Source organism: Varroa jacobsoni, unplaced genomic scaffold (assembly GCF_002532875.2).
Source record: "Varroa jacobsoni isolate VJ856 unplaced genomic scaffold, vjacob_1.0 scaffold_1009, whole genome shotgun sequence".
Classification (NCBI taxonomy): domain Eukaryota; kingdom Metazoa; phylum Arthropoda; class Arachnida; order Mesostigmata; family Varroidae; genus Varroa; species Varroa jacobsoni.
This window is the reverse complement of record NW_019213911.1, coordinates 41578-64486: the sequence shown is the minus strand read 5'-3', so window position 1 is coordinate 64486 and position 22909 is coordinate 41578. Positions and strand designations below refer to the sequence as shown.

The 22909-nt window shown below is 39.4% G+C and overlaps 1 protein-coding gene and 4 long non-coding RNA genes across 14 annotated transcripts in view; 2 read left to right on the top strand and 3 right to left on the bottom strand.

Annotated features, from left to right (window-relative positions):
• LOC111265783 (sulfotransferase 2A1) overlaps nt 1-22909 on the bottom strand; it is a 47901-nt gene that overhangs the window by 4995 nt on the left and 19997 nt on the right. For 2 of the 6 annotated variants that reach the window (XM_086970631.1, XM_086970630.1), the window contains exons 2-5: nt 18799-18939; nt 8591-8692; nt 1117-1354; nt 434-647 (exon numbers count right to left, since the gene is read on the bottom strand). In XM_086970631.1, the coding sequence (XP_086826757.1) occupies nt 434-647; nt 1117-1354; nt 8591-8692; nt 18799-18838 (594 nt within the window). In that variant the 5' untranslated portion in view covers nt 18839-18939. Of the gene's footprint in view, nt 1-433; nt 648-1116; nt 1355-8590; nt 8834-9342; nt 10117-18798; nt 19873-22909 lie in introns of those variants that run through there. The other 4 variants (XM_086970629.1, XM_086970633.1, XM_086970632.1 and 1 more) reach the window with 4 other exon arrangements.
• On the bottom strand, nt 1516-3739 carry LOC147752769 (uncharacterized). The gene is made up of 2 exons (XR_015313175.1): nt 2248-3739; nt 1516-1713 (listed from the first exon to the last, which is right to left on the bottom strand). It is a non-coding gene; the product is annotated as an uncharacterized LOC147752769 (long non-coding RNA).
• On the top strand, nt 5588-7333 carry LOC111265784 (uncharacterized). 4 transcript variants are annotated; one of them, XR_002683658.2, is made up of 3 exons: nt 5588-5696; nt 6204-6332; nt 6908-7333. It is a non-coding gene; the product is annotated as an uncharacterized LOC111265784 (long non-coding RNA). The 4 variants fall into 4 exon arrangements; XR_002683660.2 differs by having other exon boundaries at nt 5596-5696; nt 6209-6332; XR_002683661.1 differs by lacking the exon at nt 5588-5696 and adding an exon at nt 5738-5838.
• Nucleotides 8696-17197, top strand: LOC111265786 (uncharacterized). Of its 2 annotated transcripts, none has more exons than XR_002683663.2 (5): nt 8696-8779; nt 11434-11694; nt 12090-12216; nt 12594-12768; nt 13413-17197. It is a non-coding gene; the product is annotated as an uncharacterized LOC111265786 (long non-coding RNA). The 2 variants fall into 2 exon arrangements; XR_015313174.1 differs by lacking the exon at nt 8696-8779 and adding an exon at nt 10219-10308.
• Nucleotides 17637-18789, bottom strand: LOC111265785 (uncharacterized). The gene is made up of 2 exons (XR_002683662.2): nt 18063-18789; nt 17637-17821 (listed from the first exon to the last, which is right to left on the bottom strand). It is a non-coding gene; the product is annotated as an uncharacterized LOC111265785 (long non-coding RNA).

The following is a 22909-nucleotide window of genomic DNA, read 5'->3' as shown; positions in this document are numbered from 1 at the left end:
TGCCTATAATACCTGCCCCTGCTATTAGTATTACTTAACATAAAATTTAGCACATATAATATTATATATATAATGTGCGTACAAGTGTGCGCTTATTCCGAGTGTGCGTGGAGCGAACCTAATAAGCAATAGGTTAAGAATGTATTAAACCAAGCCAATATGCCCCTTATGTGTGGTACTATTCGTTAAATTGATATATTGTTCTAAGTAAAAAAAAAAACTCAGGTACAGTCAGGCCCTTCCCATTATAAAATTTGTATTCTACTTCATCTATCGGGTCGCTTTCCAAAAATATGATGTCATCTTCGAAATTAGCAACTATTTATGCAAGACCTTTTCATCTTTATGGGTTGACGAAAAAGTGACGTCTGTCTATGTGGTCGATTTCTGGTGCCTTATCCGTAGATTTGACACGTGACTATGACACGCTTACCTGTTCGTCTTTGACAAGCTCTGCAGCGTTTTCGCCGAGAAATTCCCCAATAGCAATAATTGTTCCTTTGGGATTTCGTTTCATCTTTTCGTAGACTAGCATGAGAACGTTAGGCTCGTCCTTAACCTGCCACCAACTCCGAAGATGTTCCCAATAGCCTCCGTAATATACGTTCCCAGAGCAGAAGTGCTCAGTATACGCTTCAAATGAATACCTAACCAGAAGAATAAAAATTATACTAATTTAGCTGTTGTCGACTTTAACCTCAACAATATGTAGAACTTAACTATTTGACTAACCTTAAATATTGGTGTGCAAAAAGTTCCAGCGATAGCTGGGGTTGGCCTAAGATCCACTTTTGGAATAACTTCGAAAGCGACAAGCTGGACTATTCGCACTCGCGATTCCTCACTTTTGTAGCAATAGACTAGTTTGATCGTTTCAACTAAATCTATCTTAGTCCTGAAATAAGGCTAACTAACATTGTTATCAAAATGTGGGCAGATACCTCAAAGGGATTGTGCTACCTGTAAAACCGCGACTCTTGACATACAAATAAATAGGTTTTGAAGCAGTGGATATCTGGTCAAGTACGGTATGAAATGACACCCTGCACCGGTAGCAGTAAAGGTATTTTGTATCGGAAAATCATAAGAGCTATAAATACGAATTCTACCATTAACCTTTTGCGCCATGGCAGCTTATGTAGGTCGCTGTACAAACAGTAGCTTGAAACGCATACATCGCGAGGGTTTCGCAACACCCAAATATATTTCGAGTTGGGATTGAACCTCGACGGATGATAGGGTATGTGCGTTTTGTAGAAGACTGGCGTAAACGACTCGAGGATTCCCTGCGTACCCTGCAACTCGAGGCATGGACTTTTCAATGCTAACTCGTTCCACGAGCCACTGAAGTCATCTAAAATTACGGCAAATCGCCATATCGGTAAAATGATTTTCATTGAATAAATTGATGGGCTAGTAAATATCTAAAACTGTTCAGTACGGATGACCCAATACTTCTGGCAAACGAAGCTCATAATTGGTTATGCATCTCTTTACAATAATTTGACAAATATATAATTTTTATATGTATTTTCCTAATTATTATCTCAGTTTTCTTGGATGACGATCGTACGGTTTGAGCCTCTAGTAACGCCTTAGAGCCTCTGAAGGAAGGACGTGAATTCAAGAAAATTAAAGTAGACCTATAGCTTGAAATCGTGTGTACAGTATTCAAAATTTGGCGCCATTTGCGGGGGTGAACGATAAACAGGCCTGTAAACAGTTAAATAAAGCATAGCAAGATTGGCCAGATTCATGTTCACATCTGAAAAAGAGCTGGACTTCGGTTATTATGCTGGCCGAATAGTATTTACTGTATAAAAAAAACTTGTCGAACTTCGCGGAAGCATTTCATTCATTGTTTCTAAAAGCCTAAAACAGCGTACTTTAAAATAAATTTCTTATGACATGTTTGCTTTTCGCATTTCGGAAAAATCAACAAGGTCCCGTATGCTCGAGCTTAAAGTCGAATTCAAGAAAAGGACTTATTCGAATCTAGAAATTTTTTAATGACTTGTTTTTACCAAAGATAGGTTTCAGTAAATATTGCTTCCATGTCAAAACGATCTGCAATTTACGTAACGAAGCAAATGTTAATTACGGATCTATTTAACCGATGTTGCTCAATATGACAAGCTTGACCGCAAAAAAAAGAAGCGATATCTTTTTTATCGGTTACGAACTAGCACAATATCTACACATTTCATACTGTACTGAGCATGTATGAATGCTTCGACGAAACGCTACATTGTCCAAGGAGTTACTTCACAGGTACTTTGGTCCGTCAGTAAAGCAGTTAACGCCATCGAGTCCTCCATACGTTTGTCTTTCTTTCGAACAATTGCCTGTGGCGCGCCAATTTAAAATCCAAATGAGCACACCGGCATGCGGCTGACCTGCCCGAAAGGCCTTTGCCATGCTAACCGAAAATGGAATCTTAAAAGTAGATAGCTTCGTTGTAGAAAGATGTCAGAGACGGACACACTAACGATTTAAGCCTACCTAACCTAGCTGCGCCACTCCGTAATTCTTTATATGATCCTTCTGCGGAAATAAAAGATCCCGGGAACGCCTTTCGTCTTTGTGCAACTTGTTCGAGTTCTCTCTCTCTCCAGTTTAATTCTTTGTACAGTTTTTCAAACGGGGATTAGGTGGCGGATGGCAACGCCTACCAAAATAAGAAGTCAGTGAAATCCATCCGCTAAGCTCAACAAGGCCGCTAATGGAACGAACATTCTAGATCGCGACTGCAGAGGCGATTTTTTTTAGGTTGATTACCCTCAATTTCCGTTAGTCATTTCAGGCCACCGGTCTAACTGATGAAGCTGAAAGGGATATTCACTTTTCTTCTTTACGTCTGCAGAACTGTTATGTACGTAGATCACGATACCATTTTGACCTTAATAGACAAATGCTATTTTTCTTGGCGTGATCGAGGCCCGGAAACGCCAACTACGACTTGAAACTGATACCTTGCTAGCACGAGTGTTTCTCAATTGGTTTTTGCAGTCTTCAACACTGCTGTAAATCGTAAACTCGAATAGATTTGCCTTAAAACATTCAATACGAAGTAACATATAAAAGAAATATTGCCGCTATAGTATACAAATGTGCGTACATAGAAATTCGCAACTGGTCACCCGGCAACCACTGGTAGTTCGAAATTTTTTAGCTTCTAATCTCTAATTTCAGCAAATATTTATTCCTAGATAAAAAATCTTCGATTTCCATCAATAATCGCAGGCATAACGGCGTCAAGCTCATGCCGTTGACAGCTATGTACCGCAATAAGTACAAATTTCAATAGATGTTATCCAACCTTATTATCAAACATTTACCAGCTGCATTGGGTGGCATAAATGGCTTGATTCCTATTCAGGATATGACAATGGAGGGTAAGACCGAAACAGGTCTCGTGGTTTCATTGAGACAGTTTGCTGGCGCCACTGAATCATGGCAACAAACGAAGTGTTATTACATGTATAAATGTCGCAGCATAAAAAATTGACGCTAACATTGATGTGAGTGGGTGATTAGTAATCCGTTATAGCTTGATAAAACTAGTTAGTTCAGGTTTTCAGCGAAAACAAACGAGCTTACGAGATGTCGAAGAACAAGCGTGCATACAGAGTCCTATCTGTGATAGGGTGATTCTGGTCAAGACAAATAAGCCGCTGCTATCCAACTAGCTGTTAAGGTATTATTTTCATTAAAAACGTAACTTAACTTCAAGGCAGTGCTGAGTAAAATGATATCGTGAATTATATCTGAATGTTATTTATAAATTTAGTCAAAGCTAGCTGCATAAATTCTGTGTAATCCTATCAAGGCTCGAAAAAAAAAAAGGTTATTGACTTCCTCAGCTCCAATATCCACCTGCCAAGAAGAGTCGTGTCCAACAAAAGACCTAAAAATACATATATCATACGATAAGACAGGTTCCGATTGTAAAGATTACTCTACAATTTTGGTAGTCGATTGTTCATTTCTTACCAAATGATCTGTTTCTTGCGTGATGTAAACGCTGCTTTCTCGCTTTAATACTGCTTCGTAACATTTAGAAAATTATGAGACAAACACGAAGGTTCAACATTAAAAGGAGCTACCTCAGAGTATGAAGGTCATTCAGGCTGCATTAAAAGCTATTTTAAAATGTCCAAATAGGTGATTTGTGAGAACATTCACACCTAAAAACACTCAAAGAAAATGCTGAATTATGGCTATGAGCAACGATCACTTGAAAGTATGAGCAGAGTTTTAACTGTCCTGGTTGGAGCGTGAGAGTTGCTCCCGTGGCGGTGCAGTGGAGGATTACAATTATGTGTAGCGCTTAGTTCCTAGCTGAAACTCAGCGATCTGTTTCAGACTTTTTCAATTGAGCTCATCGTTTAGCCTGAATATCATCATTCATTTATTTTCGGACATGTTTGCCTTCTGCATAGATCGGTGTTGCAGCGTCTAAGACTAACATAATTACAGCCTATGCCTCAAAAAGAAAACGCTTTTGTTACACCTATTTGAATTAACAGTTTAATCATACTTTAATTATGTCAGTTTTTCGAGCGGATTCGAATGTGGAGATTTTTTTACGTTTACGTATACTGCGTATCCGTAAAGCGCATCAAGGCCCGTCTGAGGTTAGCTGTCGCCACTGAACCTTTCAGAAATCAACTAAATTCAATACCGATAATCATCAATAAGCGCTACTTTGAGCCTTTTGGGACAACTTCTCATTATTTTCGTAACATTCATCATTTATCAATAGAGCATAGAAGCTTTCATTTGAATAGACCCTGATGGCGTCTTGGAATTGACGATGCAAACTGGGGTCTCACATCGTCACTAGCCAAACCTCTACGGTCAGAGGTAATAAAGGGCGATGATAAATAATGCTGCCTCGTTGACCTTAGCGGCCGAAGAATTGAGGTTTATAAGTTATTCTCGATCATAGAAAAACAGGTTGCTGATTTTACCCTGCGAAAAAAGTGATAGATATCTTTGTGGAATAACAAGAAAGGGCAGCAGAACTCGTCGCAATAAATACGAACGTATTTTTGCCTGTTCACCGCAAAGCTGGCCGAGACCGTTATAAACAACACGATCCTTGTTTACCCGTTAACAGTCTGTAGCTGGAAAAATCTTTGCCATCAATAAGATAGTCATCAATGGGCGAGTAAGACAAGTCTTACTCACAACTACCTTTCGTCTGCCGTTGCAATAGATACAAATAAGTACAGCTCAGTATATGTTTCCGAACCGGATTAAAAAATCAAAATTATTTAGCGTCACAGAGATACCACTTAGCAGAAGACTATGTCGATCGAATAGATTTGATTTACGTACGCATGTAGCTATTGTATGATAACAGCTTTTAATGGCTATTCGGGTCGAACCTGGGGTCTATTGGTTTGGAATATACACAGCTTTTGCCGAAGAACGGTTATATGAACATCATATGGAAACGTAGAAGCATAGGCTATGATGAAGAACATCGAACCACAAAGACTAGTGGACAGTGTATACATCTGCACGCACATTTTATCACCTGAATTACCGTAATCGCTTCCCGAGCTGGCGTCAACAATGCTAGTCGATCAAACGTGTACACTATTCCTTCGCATGCGATCAATCAACCAATCTCTAATTGTGTGTGCCATATTTGAGGGGTACGGAGTACATCGTCAATCCGCCTAATGGTAGGAAGTATCTATGTGTTATGCTGTACGTGTATATATATTTGCCTAAAAACATAAGCAAGGTGGCGTCGGGCTGTACCGGTGATACACGTCATGTATACAGCCAAGAGAAAATGTTTGTCCTTACGTGGAAAAAGAAAATGTAATTGAGGACACCAACCAGTTTTGCCTGGACTACAGTCCGACACCTGTGTCATTTGTATAATAAGCACGAAAACGTTCTTTCTTATTACTCGTTTACCAGTCATAGAACGACTAGCGGATAATTGCGTTAGATGAGAGCTACCTAAATTATTCAACCTTAGATTGTTGCTACTTTGCTCTCGAAGGTAAATCAGCTAGATGGTTGAGCAGAAAGATCCTATTGAGGAGCTTGCAGTCGCTAGGTAAGGCGGCTAGCGACTCACCTAAATTACTGTGAAAAGCCCTTGATCTAAAATTCGTGTATGGATTTGTAAAATAATCACAACCTGAGATAAACACGGGTTACACTTTCCTGGTTTAAAGGATAGGCGAAACAGGAACACGCAGCTATCCTGAGTGAATGTTAGTTGTTGGATCGTTACCAATAGATCGAGTTACACCTAGTGAGCAGCAGTTTACGCCGAACGTAAACTGTAAATGCACGTAAATCAGGTACGTGTAACGTTAGCAGCGGCTATAATGCGTTCGACTATTTGTGGAGTGTGCAGTTCCCCGTTCCATTTCTCTAATATGATAAACGTTTAATATAATAAGTGTTATTTTGAGCTATTGTTCGTCTATGTGGGTTTGTACGTGGAAGGGGCATACATTTCGTCGAGTATTATTGATGTCGGAAGCATGTAGTAATACCACTTTCTTAATAATCATACGTTATAGCATTCGATCAGCTTGTCACATGGTGATCTGTTGCGCTGATCGAGTCGAGACGCTCATTGTTTTCGTTATTGCTGGATATTATGCAGCCCCAGAAGATCGCTGGCGCAAAGCGTCAGCCAGTAGAATACGATCTGGTCATGTGATAGAAATTTAAGTCTATTGCGACTTTTATTACAGATAAGATCAGGCGCAAAAGTTAAAGAATCTGAAGTTAACTGACTACTAACATGACCAATAATTCCGTTAGTCCTTCACACATCCATAGCGCGCCCCAGCTGAATTCACCCATTATCTATGTCTAATTGCTGGTTTATTATGTTGCTTTCATATTTTTGCGTCGGACCTCATAGCACGAGTCAATTATTGCGAGAAAGAAACACGTGGATTCTTCTAACCGCTGCATCCAAAAACGGGTCCCGTATAGGGTTGAGTATAATTCCAGACTCGAATTGGGCATATGGGTTGCCATAAACATTAACTGGAGAACATATCTCTCGTTGACGTCTGAACCCATCAGAGAGGCCGCTTGGACGACGACCTTGAGCATATACGGATGAATTTTTCAGCTCTGACAAAAAACAACGTCAATAATGGTAATTGATTTCGTTGCAGGTTTTACGTGTTATCGACAACTCTGAGGCTTTAACTGGATGCTTGGCTGAAAAGAACTATTAACGAGACTATATCCAAGAGATGACTATAGTACTCGGAACACATTCGACCGTTATCTGCTCACGATGAATAAAAGACTAAGCTTCAATAGCCGCGAACAATAACATCGAGCCGTTTTTTGTTATATAGCAGCAACAATGGCGTCTATTTGAAAGTTCCGATTTGAAAAGGACGGACAATAGGATACATCATGCCCCTAGAAGCCTTCTATATTTAGTAATCATCTAACATCTATATAATTACTCACCTATATCTGATGAACTCTATCGTCCCAAATATGTTCTTCGCATAGAAAAAATCTCGACACAGTCAACAGGTAACTTCAGTGAGGTGAAGGCTCTTGACTCATTGTATACTGAAACATGATTGTTGACCGCACCCCTTAAACATACATCGCTAATGTCAAAATTGTTCAAATGTTTACGATGTACAGGTTAAAGAATAGATAAAGGCTGGAACTTAATCGGTTTCCTTGGATGGATTATGTTCGACACAGGACATGCATGACATCGTTTACATGAAAACCGCGCTTCTATGACCATGCTGATGTTGCTTCTTTGAGCGGGTTGCATGGAGCTACTTAAGTTCAAAAACCTGTTCTGCCGTTTGGACAATTTGCCTGTCTAGAGAGCAGAGTAGATTTGTGCAAAAATAAAGTATGCATACGTCAGGGCAATGAAAACGTTCGGATATTATAACGATGGGTTGTTTTTTCAAAGTGTCCTTGGTGGGGCATCGGGCAAGCATTTTGCTCCGATGTAATCGCTTGCTTGCTTGAATGGCTCGTAATTATACGTGCTGGGTACTTGTCCAGTGGTGCGTGCTTGGCACAAATTCGGATCGCCGCGTTTAACTGTCGCCATTGGACGGCAATTCACCTAGTCGACAAGTCGAACTAGTTATCTATGTAATCTCGTTTCGTAATAGACTATCTAGTAAGCATACGTTTTGCTGTCGGTCATGGCCGCCTAGTCCCATAAATGCAGCATCAGGGAACGTCGTAGAATTTCCCGAACTAGGCTGAAATAGATAATCGGTTGTCTATTCTTGTAACGAACAAGTATTGACACTGCCTACCCATTTGTTCTTGAGGCTTATTCATAACTCTGCTTACGTAATACTGTCCGTAAAATGGTGTTGTTGTGTCGATGTACTAATTTAGGTAACCTTTGAGACATCTTTGTACAACGTTAGGGTAAACGTGTGCGTACCATTGAAGTAAACAGCTGACTTCGGCCGTCGACTCTGAAATGCTACGAGCTTGATATTTACGATGATACCTCTTCTTGTCGTTCCACCTTTCATCACGATTTTTGGCTTACTTTCTGTTCGATTTCTTTTCATGTATCTCATATACTCACCATGTCGGAGCAGCCGCAAGACAATCTGCTGGATCCATGTAGTACCACTTCGAGGATATGTCACAACGCCGATGTCTCCATTGCGGGGCACAAACTGCAATGCTTCACGGATACACTCACTTCTTAGCTCAACTGGAAATATGTACCCGCCTTCTAGTTTACATGCGTACGGCTTTTTCATCACGTACGGTAATTTGCACTTCAACAGCAGTAGAGATCCCTGGCAGTCTCGTCACCGACAATCTGACTAACTGTTATTTATTGACTGATTGAATTATCGGTCAGTTACTGGCCCATAAGGAAGCATAAAGCATTGTGAATTGTTTGTCATATGTTAGAAATCACGCACCTGGGGACTTTCACAAACTAAGCCATTGGGCCGCAGAGACTTCATTTACTTTACTATATGATGCCTCTTTTAATGCCCGCCTTTACTTTTAAATCTATCAGCAAGCTATCAAAGAGCACGCCATCTATATCCTATATTAGAATAGGCAGAAGAGAAAGCCCTAGATAGGATCCATCACAACAGTCAGCTGTGTCATAGCGTACTCTTGTCAGTCACAGTGTGATGGCGCCCTTCTGCGACTCAACTACTGGACAGCAGCAGCGAATAAAAGGTGATATAATGCCAAACATCTATAACAACTTGCCATCTAAATAACAACATAGCACAATACCTTTCCTTCGTTTAGCTATACACCATTTAGCGCTACAAAGAAAATTACATTCCCTAATGCTTTACTACTCACCTCCTGCTGTTCTATTTAATTTCACATTTAAAGACCTACGCCTCCATGGCGTAAATTTACCCTTTCAATAGAGCACTCGGATCTCAATTGCACCCAGCATCTGTAGCTTTTACGTACAGACTATTTTCCAACGGGAAAATAATTCGAACAGTCACATTCTCTAAATATTCATATACAGAAATGCAGTAGCTGACTTATTCCAGGATAACGTCCCGTTCGTCAAAATGGCGCCAGTTCTCGCGCTTTTATCGGCCATCCGGCTTTCCAACGTTCACCTATGATGTCAATTTAAGGCGACTGCAGGATAGTGCAAAACATTTGCTTACCACATACGCCTTTGTCCAACCGTAACGATTATCACAACTCAATCTATCATTCTTCTCGACGATACTATCATATCCCGTACTAGCCCTTTCTGTAATTTTTAAATTCTCAAATTTTTCTCTTCGTAAAACACAAATTAGCGTCGATAATTTATTACAAGCGTATCCTGCTGATAATCGAATGCGCAACTTTCCGATAGTCACGCTATTCCACAACGGTTCCTAGTGACTTGCAGGTTGCCCGTTAGCTTAAATTAGTCAATCAGTAGTTTTGCAATGGACAGCTCCCGTCTGGTTGAGACACACTATCTTTCACGCAAACACAGTAGCTGAAGCGGCCGTTTCCATAGCAGCTTAACGACGTCATTATGGCTTGTGCATATATATCTTTGTATACAAAGCAGAGGCTGAGTATGGGACGCGCTCTGGAACGGCAAACTGCAGACATCCATCGACAAAGACGAATGAGGAACAAAGCAAACCAATCGTGCAAGTCGTGAGTGTTGTTGTGGCGAAGTCGCCGGAGGAGGGAAACAGCGGCCCAGCAATAAGCGGAGAGTGTGCCCTTTGCATAGAATACGAGCGTGATATAAGCTAAGACAAAATAGAACCAAATCGGAATGGCTAGTTCAGACGGAGTAAGGTGAGGGCAAGAAGTCTAGGGCCCCCGCCGGCTCTGAAGTTTTATGGTCCATTGGTTGAGGTCCTAAACGCCTCGGCGATTACTATCGTTGATGCAGCCATGTCCCTTTGTGCTGATGTATATTAACGTATAGAAAAGCTTTCCCTATCTGGTGTGAGGCTCCGGGCCGGTTTGCGGAACCAGTCGAATAAATGTGGACCTGCATAGATAGTGACCACAGTGGAGGCACTTAGATAGGCTAGGGTCTGTACACAAGCCCAAGCAGGCCTATACACACACGAGCAGAGGGTAGGCCTAAGTGGAGAAAGATGGAAAAGCATACAGCCGTAAACTAGTTAAGCAATCATGAGCGATCGGAGCCCATAGATTATCTAAAATTTGAAGGATCACGAATACCAAGCCCACAGCCAAATGGCAACGCCTTCAACGGAATAAAAGACTGCTTCTTTGTCATGGATCATTTAGTAACAACGGCCTTCTGGTGATGACAATGCCAGTAATAAGGGTGCTAATAACAATAGCAATATGAAAAGAAAAGTGTCATTGGCATCTGATTCGATAGTTGCTCAGGTCATAAATTAGTCGCTACCTGATGGAAAAAATTGATCTGCCGTCTAGTAAGGTCGGTTAGATTACTGAATTGATTTATGGGGTAAAAAATATGCAACTACGATCAAGGCTAGATCTTCAACGCAGATTAATATTTGTCTAGGTAGCAAGGGAGACCCTCAAAATGTCAGCTGACTTCTTCAAACTATCGCCTCACCCTGTACATGTGCGCTGTGCTAAATATGGTTATTGTTAATATGATTAGATTTCCACCTTCTTATACGATACTGACTTAGTGCAACTGTTTAACAAATGACTTTCACTCCTCAAATCTATTTTCATTTTTATCCACGCAGTTCCATTGATGCATGGCCTACCGTCAGTTGATACTCAAAAGCAATTACCTTGTGCCTGCGGATACAAATCAGAATAATAAATAGGAACACGGAATCAATATGCTTTCGTACTACATTAATTTGTGAAAGTGGTTGATGCAAGAAGTATCATTAAATATCACTTGATGTTCATCTGTGACGTCTGCCCGTCTACATATGATGCATGGTTACTATATTCCAGGCGACATGGAGCTCCTGGCTGGCTTGCGTCTGTTATGGTACCGCTTAGCCCCGCCTCGTACTTTCAAGTTGTGCGCGGACGTTTGATACTACAATAGCCCACAGGCAACACTGACGTCACTTCGACGCTGGTCTGCGGCCAAAGTGAATTTTCACAACATCAGCCTATGCTAGTGCCGTCTGAGTCAACATGTCTAGGCAGCCGATGTGCAAAGTAGGAAGCAGTCGCGGTACCCTATTGCGTCGAGCCTACAATTGGCAGGTACCGTACAGAAACACGGTCATAGCGAGTATTACGTCTATATTTTGAAGGGTGCATCGCATGCGCCTCTTACGGCAATCGCCTCCCCCGTAGATACCGTGTAGCGTATACAATGTACGACAACGATGAAGCATTTCAAAAGCTGTTTGAGGGAGTGACTAACATCACCTGTTTGGCTATAAAACGGACACGATTTGAGAAAGTGATTAAGCAGAGGATAGCGTATTAAATAGAGAACAATATTGAATAGGAAAAGGAACTGATACATTTTTGTGTCCACGTAATAGATGTAAGGTTTAAAATACAGTGCTTGTTCATTGCTCCTTTTCCCTAATCACATGATTCGGTGATGGGTATGTATTTTATTCCATTCGTTTGCTGTACGCCTCTTGCAGCCACTTCGTTTGAGCTACAAAATTTGATCTTGAGTTTAGGTTCTACAATAGAGCGTGCCCAGCAGCAAATCATGCAACGCTTTGACACTGCCTGTTCGTCTCCGTTCCCTGAAACCACTTAGCAAAGGTAGAGTATTACAGCAAGGCGAAGAAACTGAAATAACTTGCTTAGCTACACATAAAAATAAGATTCTTGATTCAAAGGACGCGCTCGCCTCAGCCACTTTTAAAGGTGCTAATCCGACACAAGCGCTTGCATTTAAACCACTATGCACTTCGTATAAATAAGTAAAGTAATTTATACTCCCGTAGAGTCCTCGCTGTTTAGTGAGTAAATATTCTAGGCTACTTTCAAAGCTTTTTTACGTTAGAAAAAAATATGAAATAAAGCTAGTGGCGAAAATGTTTTTTGTGACTAAGCATACCCATTTTTGAGGGGCTAAACTGAGGATGACGTTTTATGACACTTAAAATATTTACATTAATAAACTTAGAAATTTACAGGTAATGAAATGGCCGACAGTGCTCGTTGAGGCGCCTGGTAACTGTGGACGCAGTAGCGCGGACAAGTAACCTTCCAGAACGTAACACGTAAATAAACTAGCCGACATGGGAGATGTTATTATGCGCCATTTACGACTAACTGGGTTCACTTTCCCGGAAAGTTCAAAGTAAAACGGTACGTAAATGCGCAGATAGTCAATCTGCTATTGTACACGCATTTCGATTACTTCATTACTGTTTTTACCCTGTACAATCTCAATTAAGTTATACAAAGTACCAACTGAGTTAACTTTCATCTGCTACATGGCACCTTGGACAGCATCATTGTCGAGTATTTATTTGTATGTTCAGCCTGGGTTTGTGTGTCAAACTAACTCATCAGGAATATTGACTTAAACAAAAATTTAAAGTACATATCACTGTCATTACGAGCTGATCTCACAGGATGTTGGACGGCGTTTACTACTTTAAGGATAATAACGCATTTGACAGAATAGCTGTGCCCTAGAAACGCTTTGGCGGACATCGTGAAACGGGCCATAGTAGTAAAGAATAGGCGAACAGTGCTTCAAATCAAGATATTTTATCGGTCCACCTATTTGTCTAAAGAGAATTATTTATGATGATGATTATTATCTTAGTTTTTTTTTTGTGCCATCAATTTATGATGATTATGATATAAAGAACCTATGTAGACTGCGAAAAAAATTATATTTGCGAACGATCTTCGCCAAAACAGTAGAAAATTTCACGAACACCCTTTTCAGGCCTACACAAAAAACACATCGGGCATTCTAATAGAAATTATTTCTCTTACAGTTTGTTGTAGGGTCTTCTTTCGCTGAATATGGGTCATTTCAAGGAAACGCCTGAAAACTCCTAAAAGCTTTATCAGGTCCGTTTTAAAGTATCGAACTAACAACAAAATAGCGACGAATCAACAGTAGTACGTTAAGAATTAATAATAACAGAATTACGGGCTAGTTGACACACAGATATAAGATCCCTGTTTCCGAATCGCAAGGTGTACTGAAACATATCAGTGCAACACCCGAATCAGTAACCCGTTTCGGATATTCGGATGTAGTATATAGATGATTTGTACTATTATATTGTATCATTCTTTCTGTAGCTTTCTAACTATGATCATTTTAAAGCTCTGCTGATTGTATTATCAATTTGAAAAGTACTAGGTAGGCTTAAGGACAAACATTCAGCAGTATCTTGGCAGAATTTTGCTAAGAGTCAATTTGTTATCAGTTATCTGGTGCTGTTGCACAAAAAGATTCGGCATAACGATAACGAACCTTATCCGAGGCTTAATAAGGATGAAAAGAAAGTAATCGATATTTTCCAAGGTACTGGGTTGTTAAGCAGACGATAGCTAACGGTGCAGCCCTTGCAAAATAGTAATTTCTCTTTATAAACAACATCAAAACAAACAAGGTCTGGTTATCAAACGACGGGCCCCGTGGGATTATCGTAAACAGCTAGGAAATTGACTACTTCTCGAGTTCTGCAAAAATAAGCGATTGCCCGACGTCTTGTTAGCAATACATTTGGCATGCGGGTGGACTGCTACCCGCATGAAGGAGTCTTCTAATTTTTCGCAGTCACCTCTAAATCTCTAGCTGTTGTAAAACGTTCTTAAATAATTTAGAGATATCTATCGTAATAGAGTAGAATTGTTTATCAGTTGACTTGTTATTAATGGTTACTCTTAGCGAAAAGCTTAAAATTACTACGGGTGGAACGAGCAAATTTTCCTTTTTTTTTTAGTTGGTTTTTTGTTCACTTCAGTTCTGTCGAGAGCGTATAAGTCCCATGATAGTAACTGTAACCATAGCAATTGACGTTCCTCCTAGAACTGTCATAGGCATCTATAGCGTTTAACCACACGTGATATCTGTGACCAGGTGCCCAGGATAGAACCCAGAATGACTTAGAAAATTTAATTACTTTTACCACCTATGTAGCATCGATAATACCGAAACTCGAAATGCTACCTTTAAAGATACGTGTTGTGAACAATTACAGCCAGGACGAGTCGTGTTAGACGGGTGAGTTGAGTTCTAAGATGTAACATCCGTTTACGTTAGATTCAGGTCTCTTGGCTAACATATATTATAATTTTTTTTTTTTTGTTTTATAACATATAGTAATCAATTATGATCATCACTCACGAACTGGATCCCTGCTTAAAGCAACTAACTGCGTTAAAGTAGAATTTTAATTCAAGTCGAAAAATGATCCTACTGTTCACAGGGTGCAGTTAGCAGGGGCATAGCAGACCAGTTGACTAACGTTTTGAACGCGTCCTATGTACGAAAGCGAAGTACGACGATGATGGCAGTTATTGTAATTTTTTTTTTTGTTGTTATATTTTTGTTGGCATAATCACTTTCCAAAAAGATTCCGCCTCTCAACCTCGAAACGACGCCAGGAAAAAAAAAATAACGAATTTGTATTATTTCTCTCTGAATGAAAGAACACTTGTTTTCAGAAGGTTGCGCATTGGCGGTCAAGAACTAGGTGACCAAAACCACTGTAGATACTATAAAGAACGATATTGATGTTCCAAAATGTTTTTATCGGAACTTTCACTATTAAGTTACTGCTGATGGAAATTGTCTGTATTATGTATGCGTTTTTCAGTTGATTAGATTTAATACAAATTGCTTCAAAATAGTTCCTTTGTATGGGTATAGTAGCGATTTCGTATACGTAAAGATCATCCTTTCCTCATGCAATAAATCCTTTTTACTACTGCTGGAAATGGAAATGATGCTAACTGTTTCTGTCCTTTATCTTTGGTTCGTAATCTACTTGGCTGAATCCGAAATATACGGAGCGAATTGAAGTGGGTCGATACGTGCGTCCTTTGAGAGCAACCCTTTGTCATTTACCCTCATACGCTGTGTGAAATTTCTCCGTCAATTATTAATTTTCAGTTCCATACTGCTACGGACTAGGAGAACGAGCTCTCGTGTATGGTCAGCGTTTGTGTATGTACACGTATTGTAAATGTAGGGAACTGATAACCTTCTCAAGGCGATCTATTGTCACTAGCGACAATTTTCCAAGGGCAAGCTTGATGAAAGCGGGAGGGGACATATCAGTTAGCGAAATATTGTTCCTTTCGTCGGTTCTTTTCACCATACGACTTTGATCAATATTTAATATAAGGCCATTACGGTATCAGGCACGCGCCGGCTTGTTTGTAGATCAAGAAAGCTAGGAGAATAACGGCAACATGGGCTCTTTCCTCCTCTATGGGTAACTCAAAAGCTGGTAAGTTATTACTATTTTCTGGGAACCTTATTATTATTTTCAACTACAGATACGGAAGGAAGGTTGCCTTTGGGTAGAACAAACAACGTGATATATACAGGAACGATGCTTAAAAGGAAGGAGTTGCAACAGCAAGAGCCTATATACTATTAACTCAACAAAAATTTCCTAATATCTGTACTATTTAGAAGTTACTTGCGACCTTAGCAGAAATACTTTGTCCAACGACAAACAGGTTGTTTCGGACGATTCTCTTTAGATAAGTGTTTGAGATTTCGCCGATGATAAATCACTGAAAGTTTTTCCACTGATATCGCTTGATAATACATCTGAAATGCATTTGCCATCCGCCATTGGTGCATTGCGGTAGCTCTTGAGATTGTTTATCTGTCTCCTTTCGGACGAGCGACGAGAATAACAGCCACCTTTATCGAAAGTGCTGCTGACGTTGCTATGGCGGGATGTTACGACGTAGAAGGACAATTGTAGTAGTAAAAATGGCCCTGTGGAACAACGTTCCGTATTCATATGTGTGTGTGGAATAGTGTTCCACATGCGATAGTCCTGCTGATGGTATCGGTAGAAAACACTGAGCAGATCGATTTTCTTTCCTTCATCGGGGTACGCATCAACGCTATAGGTATGCGTGCTAGGACGGAATTATTCATAAACTATTGTGCGTAGATCATATACGTTATCCATCTAATGGCATAAGAAGACGTTCGATCGAGCAATACTATTTAAGGATATTGACATGTAAAATAAAAGACACTTTCACAGGAAAACCTTTGTGGTATAGCGAGCGTACTAGACACAAAGTCTCAATGGTTACAAGGCTGAATACGTCTAGATGAATGTTTCCGCATGCATTCATCCTATCGACAATAGACCCTAAAATATTATGTGAATTTTTGTTTCAAATACATCGCTTCACCAAATACAGGCGAAAGTGCTGTTTTCGAAGCACGGTAATGGCATCAGGCATTTCAATATTACAAGCTTAATTTTTGTTGAAAATTGTATCTACGAGTGATTTTTTGCTTGATCTTTGTGTGGTTGTCCGGCTTTGATAATAGGAAAAGGGTGCTACAGGTTTTGCACGGGTGAAGTGCAAATAAATTAAAATGGTTTCTAATAAAAGAAAAATCGCAGCGCTAGCTTAATTTTATTTATGACGACCTGCAGAAACAACAACAACAACAACAACAACATCTAGCCTCGAAGTTAGTTAAAATTATATTTCTAAAAAAACATTGTTATAAGTGATCTTAGTTCTGTTAAAAAATATATGCTATATACATTTTTAAAACAAACATTAATGATCAGTAATTTCAAACATAATTAGAATAGTGTTTTGTTATTGATGTTTTTTTTCTGTTTTTTCAATTTCTGTTTGTGTCTCATCCGTAATGGAAAAACATAAATGAGTAGAGTAAAAATTTTTTTAAGGAAACATTTATAGAATTGATTTTGCACTCTATCGCGTATAGTATTACCCATTCGAATAAAATTAGCACTTATAAATTTCTATTTTTAATAGCTGACTCTTTGATGATTTGCCGTATACGTATACGACTAGAGTCAGTCTAGAAATTTACAGAACTCGATGTTCTTGCATCCAAAGCACGGCCGAAAACTCTACCTTCTTGAGTCTGTCTTGCTCAAGATGGCTATCTTCTCAGAATGACTTTCTATCTAATTCGATAAAATAACATCGTATGATTTTCGCTAGGTACGAAGAAGTTAGTTCAGTCAATTTTAGAAACCATCTTTATAGAATACGAAGGATCCTAAACAGCTCATTTATGTCAATGGTCGCCAATAACTATATAATTATTACTCTCGAATCAAATTTGCTATTTTTTGACTTTTCCTGCTGCAGCAGCAAAACCAAGCGTTGTCTCTCGCGCCAGTTCGCTCTGTGCCAGAAGCTGCGTCTGAAATTAAATCGATAACATTTGTACTCAGTCGGCGTGCTATGACCTCCTATCTCGGTGAGGTCGCCATTTCGCTGTCAGCGATAACCTTCAAGCAGACGCCGACGAGCGCGGCAGTACTCTAATACATTATTTAATGTCGACCAGCACGATAAAAAGCTATGTTGTGGTGAGTTTATGGCCCACGTGGCTTATATATCAAATTAAATTTCTATATATCTAGGACTTATGAAAGACTTACGATTTAAACGAAATCGGTTTACTGATTTTTAGAAAAGAAAAAGGCCATTTGAGGCCCACGTAAGATCCTCGGCAATGTTGTAACTATGGTCACTTCTCGTACGGTTCATAGTTGCTATATCTGCTGGTTTGAATTTGCTTCACGAATCTCTGACATCTTTTAATTCTGAGTGAGATACCGACGCCGACACTATAGAACATCTCTGCATAAATCGCGTACGCGGACCGGCACGTCACCGTAACTTATTTCACGGAAATATCTGTTACACAAAAGTATCATTGCTGTGAAACATTTGTGTGCAAGTCATAAGCATGTTATACCACGGTCCTTCTGAAGTAGAAGCTATGGCAAAAGATACAAGAAGCAAGTGGGTTACCCAAGGTTGCTAAGGGTGCGGGTGTGAATGGTACAGAGAGGGTGCTTTACTTTACTTTAGAGTTACTTTAAGTTATAAGCCACAGCAAGGAAAGAAAGGAAGAATGCTACCAACACGCTAGCATTGTTCGAGCCACGTATCGAAAGGCTATGTGGTTGCCTGACTGCGAACGTGCAACGGCTTACCTAATAGTGCCCAAAAAAGCTCTAGAGTCAAAAGCTGTGAAGCATTACAAGCCGAGACCCGGGTAGAGGACTTTTAACTGCTTAGGGAAATTGCAGGAAGTAGTTGACCGGTTCGCTATTGCAGCCAACAGGGGTAACAATATGCTCAGTACTTAGCAAGCCGTTACTCTCCTACCTCTTTTTGCAAGACATCGGCTTCCGCACCCACGGCCCATCTTCTACACACGTGGAGAACTTTTCACTCGAGACCGACGAGAGCAAGGTTAGGGCCGAAATTAATTCTAGTGAATAATAGATGGACTACGACTGGATAAAACTGAAAAACATGAAAGAAAAAAAAAAAGATTATACTAGCTCATCTAGAAGTTATAGAATATACCAGAAGGGTTTCAGTAAATTTAGGTTTTTCTTTTATATTGGCCATGTTGGCTGGCACTCCCAATAGACCAGAATCGCAACGTTTGCTGCTTTTAGTGCCTTTCCCGGAGTAAAAAAGGCCGGTTTATGAGATTTATGCGCAAGTGGCTTTGCCCGATTATTACACTGAGTTATGCAAGTCGAGTTTCATTACCCAAAACGTTTGTCTTGCGGAGTATAAAAATGGCATTACGCTCTATTTCTCAATCTGATAAGTGCTATTTGAAATAACATGAGACTCGTCAGCTCTTGGGTCCATTTCACCAAATATTTCTTCAAGCTCACTAACACGGTTAACCTAATTCGGCCTAGATTGTGCATCAGAACGCACTTCTGCCTACCTCAGAAAGATACAAAGAATGATGAGCTTTTCTTGCCTTGACTTAAGAAATAAATTTTAATAAGCTCTCGCCATATTAAAAAGGGCAGGCGTCCTCAATACAGATAGAATTAGCAGTTACAGCCTAGAAAATAAAAAACATATAATACCATACATATAAGTAATTCTATTTAAATTTCATTGGACATCCGTTGAGTTAAAAAAGTAAGCAGGTCGGTTAGTTTCTCTACCGCAATATCGCACGTTTTTAAGCTACGTTTACACATGACAGATACTGATGCCTTGTGAGTTACGCTGGACAGCGTGAGATACGGTTACAAGGTGGAGCGTATCTCAGCATTTGTGAAACAAAAAGCACGAAAGAGTGCAAATTTGATAGAAACGTAATTTTCAGTATTATGTCCTATCAATCTATATAAGTACTTACGTAGGTAAGTAGCCTAATAAACTAATGTACCCTTTATTATTATTTTCTGCGTAATAAATTAAGGAAAAAGGTCCTGCGCTTTATTACTGTACAGAAAACATCATATTGTTTTTATTCCTGTGGCAATAGATACACATGTAAGTTATGTATACCTCGACATTGTTCACGATATTCTGTTACGTGTTAACCAATTCATTTATTCGTTCTCGCCAGAAATTTTCAGGTTTGGTGTTTAAAAGCTTGTCCAGCTAGGTCCTGAGGCCTTTTTTACTGTTAAATATGCAGTTCCTAACTTCGTTTGCTGGCTGACGACGAATATTGAGGATACAGCAAAACCCGCACTAGAAGCCCAAAAGGGCAGCTTCGACAATGTCTGCCGTGTGTAGCCTCGAGTTCTCGTGGAGCAGAATGAGTTTATCTTATCTGTCGGGTCTTTCGTTTCGAGTAACCTAGTTGATTCGATGCATTTGGACCAAATAGAAGTTGTCAGGCTTTCGCAGGGAGTCAGGCTTATGCATTTCCGCTAGGCACAAAGTATAATCTTTTTTGGATGAAATCTAATTGCACCCTGAACCTCAGCTGCTTTGCTGGAGCTACTCACTCCGAGTTTTAATACCTGTTGACGTACAAAGACTACTTCTTATCACCAGTTATAATCCTGTGCAAAAATCGGTCACTATGATTGCTACCGATTGAGATTTTCAGATATAAAATTAAGCGGTAATAAGCTTCAGAATGTTCGAAATGTATCCAAGCTCCAAGTTCCTGCGGAAGCCAAAAGGACTTGTGTCGTTAAACGATAGTCTTGAGGGTGCTGTCCATTTCTGCACCAATTCTGGAACTGTTTATCGGCTACCCTCCAAACGTGCCTTCAGATAATTACCATCAAAATCAGACGGTCAGTCCTAGCGGAGGGGTCCTCCAGGTCCCATCTTTAAACCATTCCTTTTAGAGCAGTCCTTTTAGCGGAAGTGCCGTTACCGTGCACAAGATAAATTATAGCGTTTTAGTCCTGGAGAAACGCACAGGACAAAACCTGGAGCATCCGCCATTAAGTCATTCCTTTGAACTGAAGTTATACTCGCAATATGATGGTACACTAGTAGAGCGTTTTCGATATATCAGAAGAAAACAACAACAACAACAACAACTGAGAAGAAGTAGGAGAAGTAAGTTAGCCTTATAAAGAGTATGGGAATTTTCTTTCGGACCTAATAGTTCCTGTATCTACATCATTAATTTTCATTCAATCAGTTATTCATCGTATAAAGTCACCCATTTCCGTTAACGTTTTTTTTTTAGCACTGGCAGTCCGCCTACACCCAAATGTCTAGACAGCTTGTCAAACGAAGTTAGGATGCGGAATGATGCTGACATAGAACAAATGTACTTATGTTAAAGAGTGTTAATTCAAAATAAGAAAGGGCAAGGCATTGACATTTCCGAAAAGATAACTTCGCTGGATATACGATAATCGTATCTACTCGCCAAAAAGTAAACTTAACATTTAAATTTGTGCCTTAAGTTAATCAAAATATCCATTATTTTAGTTGTCTGGTGACGTATATCTAGTCAGGTGTACAACAACTCGAAAAGTATCGTAAGCTTATTGCAGAGAGAAAGTTCAGAAGAAAATAAATCTAGTTCATGGCTTAGTAAAGTTAACTTCGACGTGTAAATAAATAATTCACACTTAGGCCAAGCAGAGTTTATACAAACTGGGCAAAGTATATTAGAAACTTGTAAGCAATCGATCTACTAACTGGCTTGCCAAGTGCTAATATTTGCTCATTTCATAGAACCTGAGAAAAATTAGCAGAAGGTTTTTTCGTACCTAACCTGTCAAGATATGATTCCATTTTCATACAGTAGAGTCATCTATTTTTCATCGAAATCATCAACATCACACCTCAACTATGAAATCAAGGATTATTTTATTCTTACTTACATTTTCCACAATGCTCTTTCAGGCAGTTACGATAAACTAAAATGTGTTTCTGAACATTTTTAAAATAGTCGTTCATTCTGTGTTTAAATGCGGTTTATGTAAAGAAATGCTGAGTCTGTTATTTGTATTATGCTTGTAACAAGAGATAATGAACTACGGTTTTTGATATGCGCCAGCTCTAGCTAACAAGTGTGATCAATGTGAATGTTTTTGTGTTTGAAGCACAAAAGACTAGCTACAAAACTGGTACTAAACTTTTCATTATAAAGAAGGGCTTTTCAGCTGATTTAATAGAGCATCTTTTCCTAAGACATTGATTATTAACTCCGATTTTGGCTACCTTTTCTAGAATACAGAAGTTTCCTTTTTTTTTGCCAACAGTTATTTATAAACGAACACGCTTTTAAAAAATTCTAATTTTAAACTAAGTAACTTCCTTAAAAAGCGTATGGAACTATATGGAATTAAAAAAGTATGGAAAACTATATTGTTTCCGCGTAAGCGGAAACAATATAGTTCCATTACGCTAAAACGAACTAAATAAGTTTATCAGTGTACCAATAAACATAATTGTAAGTATCGTCCGAAGTTTGTACTTAATGTTCTCTAGATTTCTATCTAAAAGCGACTGTCAACTTTTTCTGACCGTACATATATGTATACATATATATGGAGATCCCTCGATAAAGCTATCTGCAGCATAACGTAGCGTTCAGAACTTTTCCCTGCCTACACGAACACTTCCAGGACTGCATGAACGGGGTTGTAAAAATACAGGGATACAAAACAACGCGACAGGATACAAAATGACAACAAAACAGCGAAAATAATGCGTGATCTTGTCGCCATATTTAGGGGCTACTTGTTTTCGAAACTCGGTAATTTACTACACTTTATTTTTAAGTACTGCAGTGCTATCGCCTGCTGGTAAATTTGGCAAGCCACTCCTTATCTGAACAATAAGCGTGTGGACTCTTGGGTTGATCATGAAACTCGTGTACAAACATGTATATATACATATATATATGTGTGTGTTCGACTGTGTTATTTGAGCGGTGGAAGGGTTATGGTCAATTTCCTCATAGCAACTATAACTGCTATGAGGAAATTGACCATAATATGCTAAATTTAATGTGAATAAATAGGACAACCGA